This window comes from Alosa sapidissima, chromosome 8 (genome assembly GCF_018492685.1).
Source record: "Alosa sapidissima isolate fAloSap1 chromosome 8, fAloSap1.pri, whole genome shotgun sequence".
In the NCBI taxonomy this organism is placed as follows: domain Eukaryota; kingdom Metazoa; phylum Chordata; class Actinopteri; order Clupeiformes; family Clupeidae; genus Alosa; species Alosa sapidissima.
In genome coordinates, this window is record NC_055964.1 from 25,184,263 (window position 1) to 25,197,615 (window position 13,353).

Below are 13,353 nucleotides of genomic sequence, written 5' to 3' on the forward strand. Positions count from 1 at the left end.
ATTTATCTGTGTGTGTGAGGTAGCAGTGCCCTCTGTCTGGCCCAGTGGCAACACACACACACACACCCTCCAGGAGACAGACGGAATGGCCACACTGTGTTTGGTCAGCTCCTGCCCAGCCTAGTGCACACGTCACCGCCTCAACTGCCAGCTCTATTATCCAACATGTCCCATGCATGCTGGTCATCATACATTATCATTTGGGTCATAGTTGATCAAAAATAGTCACCATCAATGGACACGGTCATCATCAGGGTGACATTCCAGTAAACCAAGAAGTGTTTGCAAATTGTTTCATAAACAAAAACCCACAGGAGTGAGTTGAAACCTCCAGCATCTCAAGAGTTACAATTACGATATGCTTTAAAAGCTGCTCACTCAGCTGATAGTTTAAAAGCAGGATCTATCTGCCAGTAAATCCAGTCATGATTGCCATATAGTAAAAGAAGAAATCTGACAAGCCATCTAAGGTGTCCATTAGTGTGCTTATCATCTAGAGCTTTCAGGAAACATAGCTGTCCTGGAAATGTTACAATGTTGAGGCCTCTCTACCACACACTTCCTATGCTTAGGTGCACGAAATGTAATACCATTCTTCCGATGATGTAACTTGCAGGCAAACATAGGATACTCTATTTTGGGAAGTTAGGATGCTACTGTAATACCAGTATAGGATTTAAATTTAGGATCTGTCCTCATGTAATTGCTATAAAATGTAATCACCGCATAGCTTACAACTCCATGATGACTAGATAAAGTAGTGTTTTAGATTTAAGAAGTTTCTGTTACTATTACTGGCCTCGGTGTATAATGACCCTTTCAGATGCAAAGCAAGTTTTGCTGCACTGGCTGCACTTTGCTGCATTGGGTTCAGCACAAAATAGTAGTAGCCACTGGTGAAACGGCGAACCATTGTTGTGTACCACAAGCCGCTGAAATTAAAGGCTTTTAGACTGCAGTGGTGCCATTGTCACATTATATGTGAATTACCTGCGCTACTTACTGGTGTATATGTAGGTCTAAATGCTGACTCATTCAATATAGTTGATTTGGCCACTTTTCTATGAAATTTTTGCATGCATGAGTGTTCAAAGTAGGAAAGGATAATATCTATTAGATGTCTGTTGTTTCCTACATTGTTCTGATAGAGATCATATCATACACACCAGTGTTTAAACTATGAGTGGGGACTGCCACATTTTCTATGTGCTGATGGCGGCAGGGTGTTATGGGTGTAGTGTGCACTAGGCCTGCCCTCTGTCACTGCTGGTTGATCTGGTCTGGCTTGACAATGCTCCCACACACCCTCTTTCCCTCCACCCTTTGTCTTGCATCCCTTTGCCCCTTCCCCCCCTCTCCCTCCCTCTCACCTGGGCCAGGGCACTTCCCTCCAGAGGAAGGTGATTTTTTGGGGGGTGTCAGCGAGCCTCTCTGTGTGTCGCTCCAGGTTATGGGCTGGCGGTCCGTGAGGAGATGCTCTCCCCAGCATCGCTGCAGTACAGCCTGCCCTCGCCACTGGGCAGCGAGCCTTACTGGCAAGAGGTGTCCAGCCTGGACTGCGCGCCCATGGCGACCACCGAGGAGGACACGCTGATGGAGATGTCGGACATGCAGGTGTGGCCGTCTGGCAACAGCCCCTCGTTGGTGGCGGTGGAGGACTCCTCGTTAGAGTGCAGCCGAGCCGATGACTCAGATGCTCCGCTGCCCCACGGGAGCCTGGGAAGGCCCAACAGCAGGGGGTCAGGGGCGGGCACAGGGATGGGCGGCCGGGGCGGACTCAGCGGCTCCATTGAGCTGCTGGAGGACCAGTCGGAGCTAGGCTGCGACTCGGAGCAGCAGAGCTTGGCGGGGACGCCGGCCGGGGTCAACATCAATGGGCTGGATGGAAGTCAGGGGTCAGAGGTCACGGCAGTAGGAGCTGGAGGAGGGGGGGGAGGAGGAGAAGGTGGAGGAGGAGGAGGAGGAGGAGTGGGATTAGAAGAAGGCCTGTCTGTCGTTGCAGGGCAACAGCGGGTGTATGCACGAATGAGTGACTCGCCTGGCCTGAGCCATGTGGCAGACCGAAATGGAGACAGGTGAGTCATGCTGGGGTCACTCTGTGGTCACAGGAGCCATTAGATTTACAACTCTTTATTACTGGAGGAGGAAATTTCTCCCTTTCTGAGTGTAACCATGTAACATTAAAGTCCAACTTTTTAAAAAACCCAGGCATAGGCCAGGGACTTGACCAGTAAAACATGAAGTGCTAGAATTACTCCTCAACTCCTCAATTATACTATTTTTGGCTTCTTTGTGAGATGTGTTTATGATTTTGACTCATAGGATGAGTTGTGTTTGTTGAATCTGGAGGTCCCTCTTCACTTGTCCTCTTCCTCCCCTGCAGGTCACCCCCAGGGTCCTTCCTTTCCTACCTGCCCGACCCAGCAGCGCCCGGGTGGCAAGGGATGACCGATGTCGCCCAGAACTGGGTGGGGCCATCTCAAGCCAACACCAGGCAGGCTATGGAGTCCATGATGTCATCGATGCGCAGCCCAATGGACGGAGACACCAGCCAATCCCGTGTGGCCCAGGAGGCCCTGCTGCAGCCGGTGCGGGACATGGGCCACTCGGAGATCCTGCGTGGCCACTTTCGGGGAACCCAGCCGTTTGAGAAAGGCCTTGGTTTCCCGCATCGTGTGCCAGAGCTGCGGGGTTGGGGACAGGTGAGTCCTCCATCACATGATTCGGCTAAAATGAACACAATGTGACTCACTGCTGCTGACTGGATAATGGTCATTGAGCATCACTACCATAGCATCATGGCTGTTTGTCTGGACACTGTGTGCCATGTTGACTAAAGCAGGTTGACAGTCTGTTTGACAATCAACCCTAAAGTCTGCTGCTAACCACATTTTGTTTGTATGGCAATAGGTGCTGCAGACAAATTATTTCTATGAAGTTTTAGTTTATGAGACTGCACAGTTTTTTTTTATTTTATTTAAAATGCGTTTGCAATATTATGAATCATTAATTAATTTGAGTGCAAAGACAGAAGCCTCGTTGAACAACAAGCAACAGAGATGACAAAGCAGTCCAAGAACAGGTGCAGAGAGAGTATTTTCTCTGAGACACCTCAAATGAACGATTAACCCTTTTTGCTGAACAATTACTAGCCTTTCCAGTTTCCAGTTGGTAGGGCAGATAGGTTAATTTGAAGGCTAAAGGCTTAGATGGAGACACAGGCACTGTTTGTTTAGTGATGTGTTTGTGGTGCTTGTACCTACAGCTGAACTGCCTCCTGCTTATAAACCTACTTGTTAGCACACACAGTGCAGATTCATATCTAAACACATTCTGTCCATCTTGTTTTGAATAATTAGAGCACCTGCTAGTCTGAATGAATCTCTCGATGTCTCAAACACACATATACTCACTTAACACATTCACAACCATTGCCGGAAAAGGACACAACCCGTTTTGAGCCAAAAATAGCACCTGTATACTCCCTGTGTCTCTCTTTGGCTACTGTAGGCTATGTTTGGATTTCAGAATGTGGGAGGGGGCATTCCATTACTTAACTTATGGTTTATGATTGGTAGTGATGAAAGATTGTCTATTTATCCCTCTGTCCGTCCGTCAATCAATTCATCCGTTGGTCTATTCAAACAACTAAACATAATGCCCTTCAATTCCAGGCCAATGCTAGGACGCTGAGTGAGGGAACTGTAGCCATTAGCCTAGGGGCATTAAGTTCACTTACAGCAGCTTATGGCTTCCTTTGTGAGGGCTCAATCAAGGGTCTCAGACAGGCTTTCCAGTGTGTCTAATGACTCATTTTAAAGATCAAGGCAAACTGGCCCCGTGTTGTAGAGATCTGGCCTAGCATGTGAGCTAGCATTAGTGTTGCATCTTTCCATGTGAAGTGTAATCATCCTCATTTAGCGGATGGTGTAATAGCCTTCATTTAGCAGACTGTCTAATTATCTAGAGCCTGCAGCTGGTACTGTATGAGCTGTAGGAGACTGAAGGGTTGGGTTTGGCAAACCTCTTACCTGCTTTCAAGTCAAAGTGACACAGAGATACACTTCAAATACTGCCTCTCAATGCACACATAAACATACATACACACACTCTCTCTCTCTCTCTCTCTGTCCCTCTCTCTCTACCACCCCCCCCCCCCCCCCCCACACGCACACACACACACACACACACAACACGTACACACACACACACACACATACACATACACTTATTCGAAATGTGTCACCAGCTCTTCGATCACACGCACAGACATGGCCTGGTACATGGCCAAAGGTATTTCCAGAGCCGAGGTCACATGTGCAACCGGAGACCACTGCCAGGTCGGGAGTGTCTGTTTTTGGAAGCAGGGAGAGGAGACGTTAGTGGTGGTGGTGGAGGGGGGAGGGCAAGTGTACAAGCATGTGCGTGTGTGTGTGTGTGTGTGTGGGGGGGGGGGGGGGGGGGGGGGGCTGTAGGAATGAGTGTGAGAGAGAGGGGGAGAGAAGGGGTAGGAAATAGAAACTATCAGGCTGGATCTGATGGCATGGGCCAGCCACTGTTCCCTCCCCACTGACAGAGAGAGACAGAGAAGAAGGGTGGGCCAGAGGAAGAGAGAGAGAGAGAAGAGCAAAAAGACAGACAGGGAATGGGCTCGTGTGGACGGGTCCCTGTTCCGTTTCAGATGACAACAAAAACAGGATAGAGGGACAGACTTGGACAAGGGCTGGCCTGGCCCTACGCAACTGGCAGAACGACACAGCAAGAGAGGGAACCACTGAGACCCCGGGTGCTCTGTAGGACCACACAAGCCGCTGTGTGTGTGTGTGTCTGTGTGCGCGCGCGTGTGTTTGTGTGTGTGTGAAGGAGCCTGGTCACAATGTGGGCAGTACTGACCGAGCTGCTCTTCAGCTTTGTGGTGCTGGCGTTCCTGGTCATCAGCTGCCAGAATGTCCTGCACATTGCCAGTGGGTCCGTGCGCTCGGTGCTGACATATATCCACAAGCGACTGGACCGTGAGCTTGGGGAGGATGAGGGTGTGGTCGATGAGGAGGAGAACGTCACAACGCGCGTGGTCAGACGCAGGCTCATCCTTAAGGTACTGGAGAGAGAAAGGGGGAGGGGTAAAAAGACAGAGGGGTGGAAGGCGGGAACAGACAGCATAAAGGATACATGGATAGATGGAATGAAAAAATATCACTATATACGCTATCAGATGTATAGCACCAGGGGTAGAGGAAAGAAAGAGACACAAGTAAGGATTGAGAAGTGATATGCCAGAGGGTACCAGAGGAGTGATATGCCAGAGGGCATCAGGGAAGTGATATGCCAGAGGGCAGGGGAGAAGTGGTATGCCAGAGGGCACGAAGGAAGTGTGTGAGGTGGATTCATCAAGATTTTATAGGAGGATGTTGATTGTGTTTTTGGGGTGGAGCTTGATGTCAACAGTTTGACCCTGGTTTGGCATACAGTGACAGTACTGGGTGTATTTCTGGCACATTGTCTGATAGATGAGCATGTGATTTATGTGTGCAATCACATATCACATTTGATGTGACACATTTGTCACATTTAAATGGCTATGTGTTCTTATTAGAGGTTTAATGTACAATTCAACTGTTGCCAACTCTGATTAAGTCTTTCTGCATTGACGGGGCACATTCTTCTTTGTAACTGACCCCTGGCTGTTGATTATTGAAATGACCTGCAAGTGCACATTTGTTTGATCCATGTTTCATGAACAAAAAAATAACAACACTCTTAGCACTGGATTATGAAGACAAGATTCAAGAATCAATACTTTATTGCCGTCCAACTCGGTGCAAGTTGCTAGGGATTTGCTTCAGTGTGCTCATGACAGGAAAAAGACATCACCATAGACACACAGAAAAAGACACACAGTAGAACACATATATATCGGAACTCCCCCTATTACCGTCGGTCCCGTATTTCCGCCGTCTTGCATGTATGTCACTTAATATCCATTTCTATACAAACCAAGACGGCGGATTCCTAAAAAAACGCAAGCACCCCCACCATAGGTGTATCTAAATTAGCTATGTGCCAAAAATGACATTTAACCGTGATTCGAAGAGCTGTAAACAGTGTTGTAAGGCTGCGTGTACTCCAGTGGAATTTTAATTTAATGACGAGAATTCTCGGTCTAACCGTTCATGTGCCATTGAAACGGCGTAAATAGGCGACCTATCAGGCCAGCACTATAACTCCGAGTGTGGTAAACAAAATCGGATATTTCAGGCAGTAAATGCTTCTGTTAAGAACCAAACCAGATTTTGTTCAAATCTACACACCTATGGCTACTGAAAAATGTAAGGTTAATTTAGCAAATGTTATTTTGAAGTGTTAAAAAACATCGTTGCTTTAGAATTTCCGAACAAAATAATATATATTTGGGGGTGTTACGATACATATACGGAGTCCCACACAGGATCACCCTTGACATAGGCAGATAAAAAGGGCCCACTGCTGATATGTGCATAGGCCAGGAAGATATAACATCAACTCTGGTCTTACTGTAATAACACCAGGTGGCTGGAGATTAGCCTTGTGTCTGATTATTGGGCTAAATCGACTTGGTAAAAATACTTTGTGTAAAAAAATCTGGTCTAAATTTTCTTTCATGAGGTAAAAGCTCAGGGCATTGACCTTTCAGTTAAATTGTTGGAAAGACCAGGAACCTGTGAAGTATTCTTTCATGGAATGGAAAAATGGAATAGAAAGAATGGAAAGACCTTTATGTTCAGAGGTGCTAAAGGTGTTTAGCTGCCAGAGAAAGAATATTATTAAGGACGTGCGCTCTATATAGACAGACACACACACACACACACACACACACACACACACACACACACACACACACACACACTCACACACACACACACACATATACACACACACACACACACACACACACACACACAAACACCTATCCACGCAAGACTGTGTACGACAAGCTGCTCTCTCACCTGATGAGTTGAGCGCAGGTGTGTCTCTCTCAGTGCCACTATGTTATGAGTGACATGGCAGCTGCTGGAGTCTCTCGCAAGAAACCAACCTTCATTCAGCCAGAACACACACACACACACACACACACACACACACACACACACACACACACACACATTGACTGAAAGTAAGAGGGAGAAATCCGAGAACTCAACAGAGTGTAGTGAATGCAGACATTTCAAACATTAAGTGTCAAAGCCAATGTCTGATGGCTTATGCGCTATGTCCATCTAAAACATACTGTATATCTGCATACACAACCATAACAAACAATTGACCTCCAACGCAAACACATACACACACACACACACACACACACACACATGTAGCCCCTATCAATTAAAATAGTTTTTAATTTAAGGCACCAGTATACTCTTCTCAGTTCTGAGAGTTCTTGATTTGGCCATTTTCCCTCTCCCTCCCCCACTGCAGCTCGCGCCGGTGGTTATTTTTAACTCTTTAGTATGTGCTGACTCTGGCCTTTCTGCTCAAGCCCATTTCTCTCCTGTGCCTTCTACTCCAGACAGCAATGACTTAGCCCTTACTAAGCAAAGAACTGTATGTGTGAGAGAGAGAGAGAGAGAGAGAGAGAGAGTGTGTTGGTGTCTAAGAATGTACGTGTGTTTGTGTATGAGTGCACTGTCAGCTGTGCACTGTTTTTAAGCTCCTAGTGCTGACCCACTGTTTATTGAGTTGTGTTTCTTGTATATTATATGAATGTATATCTGTGTGTGCCTATATGAGTGTGAACATTGTGTTCATGAGAAAGTGTGTGCATGTGTGTGTGTGTGTGTGTGTGTTTGTGTGTGTGTGTGTGTATGTGTGCGCTTATCTGTATGATGGTCACCTGTAACGCGTGTGTGTTGGTGTTGCTGCGTGTCCCACAGGGTGACGAGGCGGAGGATCTGCCGGGAGAGCACGTGAGTGAGGAGCAGTTCACAGATGAGCATGGCAACATAGTCACCAAGAAGGTCAGCTTCCCATCCCGCTTCCCACTGTGCTTGGCAGGGGCTGTAGTACGGTGACCACCCAGGGTGGGCCGCACTGGTACTCCACACCCCCAGCCTTTATAAGCTCTTATAAACCACCCAATGAGCCTTGCCATATGGTTGGAGATTTATCAATTCAAAAGTTAAGATGCTGGCTTAAAGCAGCAGTTCTTTGTTTCTGTGTTTATAAAGCCTCTATTAAGACATTTTAAAGGCTCGTTGATGGGTTATAAATGCTCTATAATATCCATATTTGATGCACTTTGAATAAAGTGTTGCCGCATCTCTCACTCATAATGTTCACAAATGAAAAGCTATAGCCTAATAACCGTGGTTATGATTATTCCGATAACAATAATCATGGAACGTTCTCATTAACTTGTATCAACTTCTGTTTGTGTAGTTCCCCAAACAAACCAGTTGCTAAGGGTGCCTAACATGAATGAGAAGAAACTTTAATGGTTATGGGTGCACTTACATTTCCAGACAGAAAATGAGTGCTTGATTAGTGATTCATGCTGTGTACTGTTGTCCATAAGAGTGAAGGGTATAGGAAAGGACTACACTGTGGATCTACATTACAGCACCCTCTACTGGAGCACAAAGCACACATGTTTCTCAACTTGCCATTTTATTTAAATCCTTCAATCATATTATTTCTTTCACTCATCATTTTCCTTTTTTCTTCCTCCCTTGCATTTCCCTTTTTTTCTTATCTTTTCTTATTCATCTTTTCCCCCATCCCACTATCCCCCTTTCTTCTGTTCTTCATCACCCCCTTCACACACCTCCCCTCCCTGTCCCTCTATCCTCATCTTTCTTTTTCTCTTTTCTCTCCTTCTGTTCTCCACATCCCCTCTTCTCACCCCTCTGTCTCCTTGCCATCCCTCCCTGTGGGCTGCTGTGCTCCTCCAACCCTCTGGGTGGCGCTGTAGATCGTGAGGAAGGTGGTGCGCAGAGGGAAAGGTGCAGAGGAGAATGAGGGTGGTGAACTGCTGCTGGAAGGTTCTCTCTCTGAGGAGGGAGACAACGACTCGTACGTCAGCTACGCTGTGCTAGGCCACGACACCAAGGTGGGCCTTTGAACTGGGCCTAAGCTAGAACCCCAGCCTGGCCTGAGCTGAGCTTAAACTGGGCATCAGCAGGATCTGTCCACTCACAGATCACAGGCTACAGTACACTGGGGAGAAATCCGATCTCAGATGCAGCAGGGGCATGTCTGTAAAGCTCAGGATCCTGGCCAGCTAGAGACAGGACAGCCAGTTTGAGCTGTGGCGCCTAACAGTGTGTTAACGTGTAGATGTGTAATGTTCTTCCTATTCAGTAAGTGCCCCAAAGTCTTTTTCTATGACTCAGGAGTCAGGAACTTCTAATAAAGTTACAATTACAAACTTCACTTTTGTGTGTTTCCCTGAATAGAGAGAGGGATGGAGGAAAGTTAACACATTTTAGGATTAAGTAAACACTTAAGAATAGTAAGCAGGTTATAAAATCCCCTGTATTTAATCCTCATGTTTTAACAATTATACCTAACAAATATATAATAATTTGTTTTCACTCTAATTTTTTTAAGAATTGAAGTAATAGAGTAAGATATGTTCTATGCACACAAAAGACTAATTTCTCTGAGGGTTTGTTCACAAATCTCCTTTGCCAAAGTAATCCATCCTCTTGATAGGTGGCATACCAAAAGATGCTGATAAAAGGCTTGATCATTCTACACTCTAAAATGTATTTTATTACACAACACAATGCGACTGATGTCACAAGTTTGCAGGAGCGTGCAGTGAGCATTCTGACTGCAGGAATGTCCACCATGTTGCCACTAAACTGAATTTGAAGGAGTTTGTTCATTTGAGTGAAATTAACCTTTTGTGTGCATAGAAGAAGTCTTATACTTTAACTAGCAAACACAGATATTTTACATTTAGACTTTATACATTACATGAGGACAGATAGCAATTAGATCATTTTCTGTAACCTCAATGGTGTGTTTTAAAATAAAATGCTTGAGTAGTCTATAAATGTACCATAGTATAGCGTGTTTTGTGTTGTTTTGTGTACACTAACATGATGGTTCACTAGTGTGAGCTATCTAAGTGGACACTAGAGTTTATGACCGTTGACATAACATGCTAAGTGAATGTGCAAAGGATTTGACTGATCACGAAGACACTAGATTCATTGTGAGTGTGCATTAGCCTACTAGAGTGTGTTGTTTGCACTAGAATCAGTGGCATATTTTTGATGTGTTTTTGTGAATCTAATTCATGGGTTATTGAGAAACTGAAGTAGAAGTGGCCACTGCAGTTTGCTGTGAGAATGTTTAATTTATTGTACAAATGTGTAAATGTGTACTAGTGTCTTGCCTCGTCCAACTACAATGCTAGTGTACTACGTGTATTTCTAATAGTGTATCAGTAATTTCAGTGCAACATATTTCAGATGGCATTACATTTCAAGATAGATAAAAACGCTCATGACTTCACTGATTCTCCAGGGAATCCAGCAAACAGAAAATGCTGCTGAGTAGATATTTTGCCATTGCTGAGCGACCCATGTCATGCAAAGCATGCATCGATGTGACAGCTGAACAGTGGGAAGGGAAAGATAATTAGGATGGCCATCTCAGCTATGAAATCATTTTACAGCAGCAATATAGCAATTATAGCAAATTCTAAGCATGCTACTGATTTGCCTTCAAAACTCCATTTTCAACTCTTTGTCCTGGGTTAAGGGATCTTTCTGTCATGTCATAGGCTAACATGCAACCATTTTGACCGCAGCAAAGCATGCTCTGTATTTTTCTTTGTTGTATGTGTTGTACGTCCTGAAGTTCCTGAACCGTGGTACTTCCTGAATGTGGCTAAGTTCCATGGCAATGCTGCATTGATGAAGCAGACCTTCTCTGCCAAGCTCCTCCTCTCGCTTTACTACAGGCTCCGCCTCTGGCCCCTGCTGTAACCCTGCCTCTGTAGCATATTTAGCGTGACATAGATGACATTTGAGTCTTGTATTAGCTCCAGACTACGCTAACCCTGGGTGCAGTTTTGACTTTAGTCCTGCATTCTGTCGTCCTCTAGCACCCCTCTAATCCATCTCCTAGTTTTTACTCTTGCACTCCTGCCGTCCTTTTTTTTGCTGTCCCATTTACACTCTGTAGCCTTTGATGATTGATTGCTAATCCAGATGCTAGTCCTGTCTCAAGCCTGGTTTGTTCTGTAGATCTAGTCTTTCTTACAGGCACATTGAAATGTCTGTTCCCTTGTTCCATCTTAACCCTGCCTTTCCTGTCTACTCCTCTAGTTTAGTCCAGGTGTTAGCCTGTCCCTGGGCCTCTGTCAAAGCAACTGTTCGCTGTTCTCTTGCTTTAGAGTTTTCTGCAGACATCTCTGATGCCTTTGCCTCTTCTCTCTCTCTTTCCCTGTCTATCTTGCCTTCTTCTTTGCCCTCCCTCACCCTGTCAACGTCTCTTGTCAAACCTTAACTTCTTTCATTTCTAATCTAATCACTGTGTGTTCTTTAATTTTTCATCTGTCTATTCCAATATTCATGTCTCACTCCTGCTGTCTGCTTTCTCATCACTACTACCTCTCTCGCCAACCCCTCATCCTTCTCTTTCTGTCTTGACTGATTCTGTCCATCACCCATCATTCTTCTATGTCTACCTCCTTCTCTCTCCTCTCCCTGTTTGTATCTCATTCCTCTGTGTTCCTTCTTGACATCTTCTGCCCTCCTTCTGCCCTCCTTCTGTCTCCAACACCATCACTTCATCCCTGGGGTCCTGGCTTTCCCTCACTCCTCTCCTCCTCCGTAGCCAGATGTTGTGGATATGAAGAAAGGTGCTCAGATAGTAAAGTGCGTCAGTCTGCGGAGGGTTCAGCAGTGATGCCCACGCCCTCCTCCTGCAGGTACTGCACAGGCTTAATCCCTGTGTGTAACCCCTGGGATTAAACAGCTGTTTGACTTGAGCTGGTTTTGCAGTACTTATTTTACATTGCTCGTAATTCAAACTCTTAGCTATAATTGTTCTGTTTGATTGGTGTAGGGGCTAAAAGTGTCTAAAATAGTATTGGTAACACTGAGTCTTAATTAGAGTTTGATATAACAAAATTGCATCAGGCTAATTTCTGAAATATGTTGGCAGCTTGGCAGGTCTCAAGAACTAGGCAAATGCATAGTCAAGGGTGAAAGTTTAAACCAGTGACTAGCTTTAAACCAGTAACAGAGAGGAAACAGGTGAATTAGTGAGTAGAAGATTGCTTAAGCCTCATTCACACAATAAACTTGCGTAAACTTGAGTAAAAAACAAAAACAAAAAAAAACATGTTAGATAACTATTTTACGCTCTCACTCCCCTGTAGCAAATTAACGGGTCTCCACTGTTTACACATAACGACATTAAACAGGTTCGCGTCTTTAAACTTCCCTATTACTGCTCCTACTGCAAGGTTTAAACGTTGCTATCTATATGTAATCTTTGCTAGCCATCTCCTTTTCACCAGTGGAAGTTTCTAGTGTGCTTATACTGGCCAAGCAGCAGCATCAGCAGCCTTTAACTCTTCCCTTGTTGCTGCGATTTAAACACTGTGCTCTATTTCAGATAAAGGAGAGGTGTTAAATTACTAGTGCTGTAGGGGATTTTCCACAGCGGCCAATCAACAACCAAGCCCATTTACCATCAAAAACCAAATCACCATCAAAGCAACCTTTGTGGGCAAAAACATCACCAACAGAATTTCAACAGCCCTCATGAGCATATTACTGGGGTTATAAAGCAGGTATATTCCTTCATCAGTATTTTGCTGAATTAGGCCCATAACACCTCCAGAAGGCTCAACAGTGGTTTCTGGCATCCCAGACCCACCTCCTCCACACTCATGATGGATTCTCTACCAACAAATACCGACAAATTCTTCGGTCATTCCTCTTTATTGCTGTGGCTGTTTATGATCCAATCAGCAACATATACAAACAAAACGTAAACCCTTGATGAGGGCACCAACAAGTACCGGCAACTTCTTTGGTCATTCATCCTCGTTGCCGTGGCCTCTAAGCTCTATTATTAAAAATGCATTCAAGAGTAGGTTACCGTAATTTCCTGCCTATTAACCGAGGTTTATATATTGATTTTGCTACATTTCTTCTGCTATGATGTTAATACAGAGGGAAGGGCTCTACATGGGAATACATTTATTTTCTTCATTATTCTTTCTGATTAAAGCACTGAATTGATTCTGAATAATTGGGCTATTGGGCACTGCGGGTTTTAATTTGTGTAAAACATTGTTGTGCAGTTTATTCACAATGAGGCTAATACACAGGAAATTACTGTGTATAG

General features: G+C 44.9%; 1 protein-coding gene across 6 annotated transcripts in view; it reads left to right on the top strand.

Annotated features, from left to right (window-relative positions):
- Window positions 1–13,353, top strand: part of ank1a (ankyrin 1, erythrocytic a) — a 114,770-nt gene that overhangs the window by 97,399 nt on the left and 4,018 nt on the right. For 3 of the 6 annotated variants that reach the window (XM_042101851.1, XM_042101856.1, XM_042101854.1), the window contains 5 exons: window positions 1,448–2,075; window positions 2,384–2,702; window positions 7,911–7,994; window positions 8,948–9,085; window positions 11,830–11,923. In XM_042101851.1, coding sequence (XP_041957785.1) covers window positions 1,448–2,075; window positions 2,384–2,702; window positions 7,911–7,994; window positions 8,948–9,085; window positions 11,830–11,901 — 1,241 coding nt within the window. In that variant the 3' untranslated portion in view covers window positions 11,902–11,923. Of the gene's footprint in view, window positions 1–1,447; window positions 2,076–2,383; window positions 2,703–4,523; window positions 5,096–7,910; window positions 7,995–8,947; window positions 9,086–11,829; window positions 11,924–13,353 lie in introns of those variants that run through there. The other 3 variants (XM_042101852.1, XM_042101855.1, XM_042101853.1) reach the window with 3 other exon arrangements.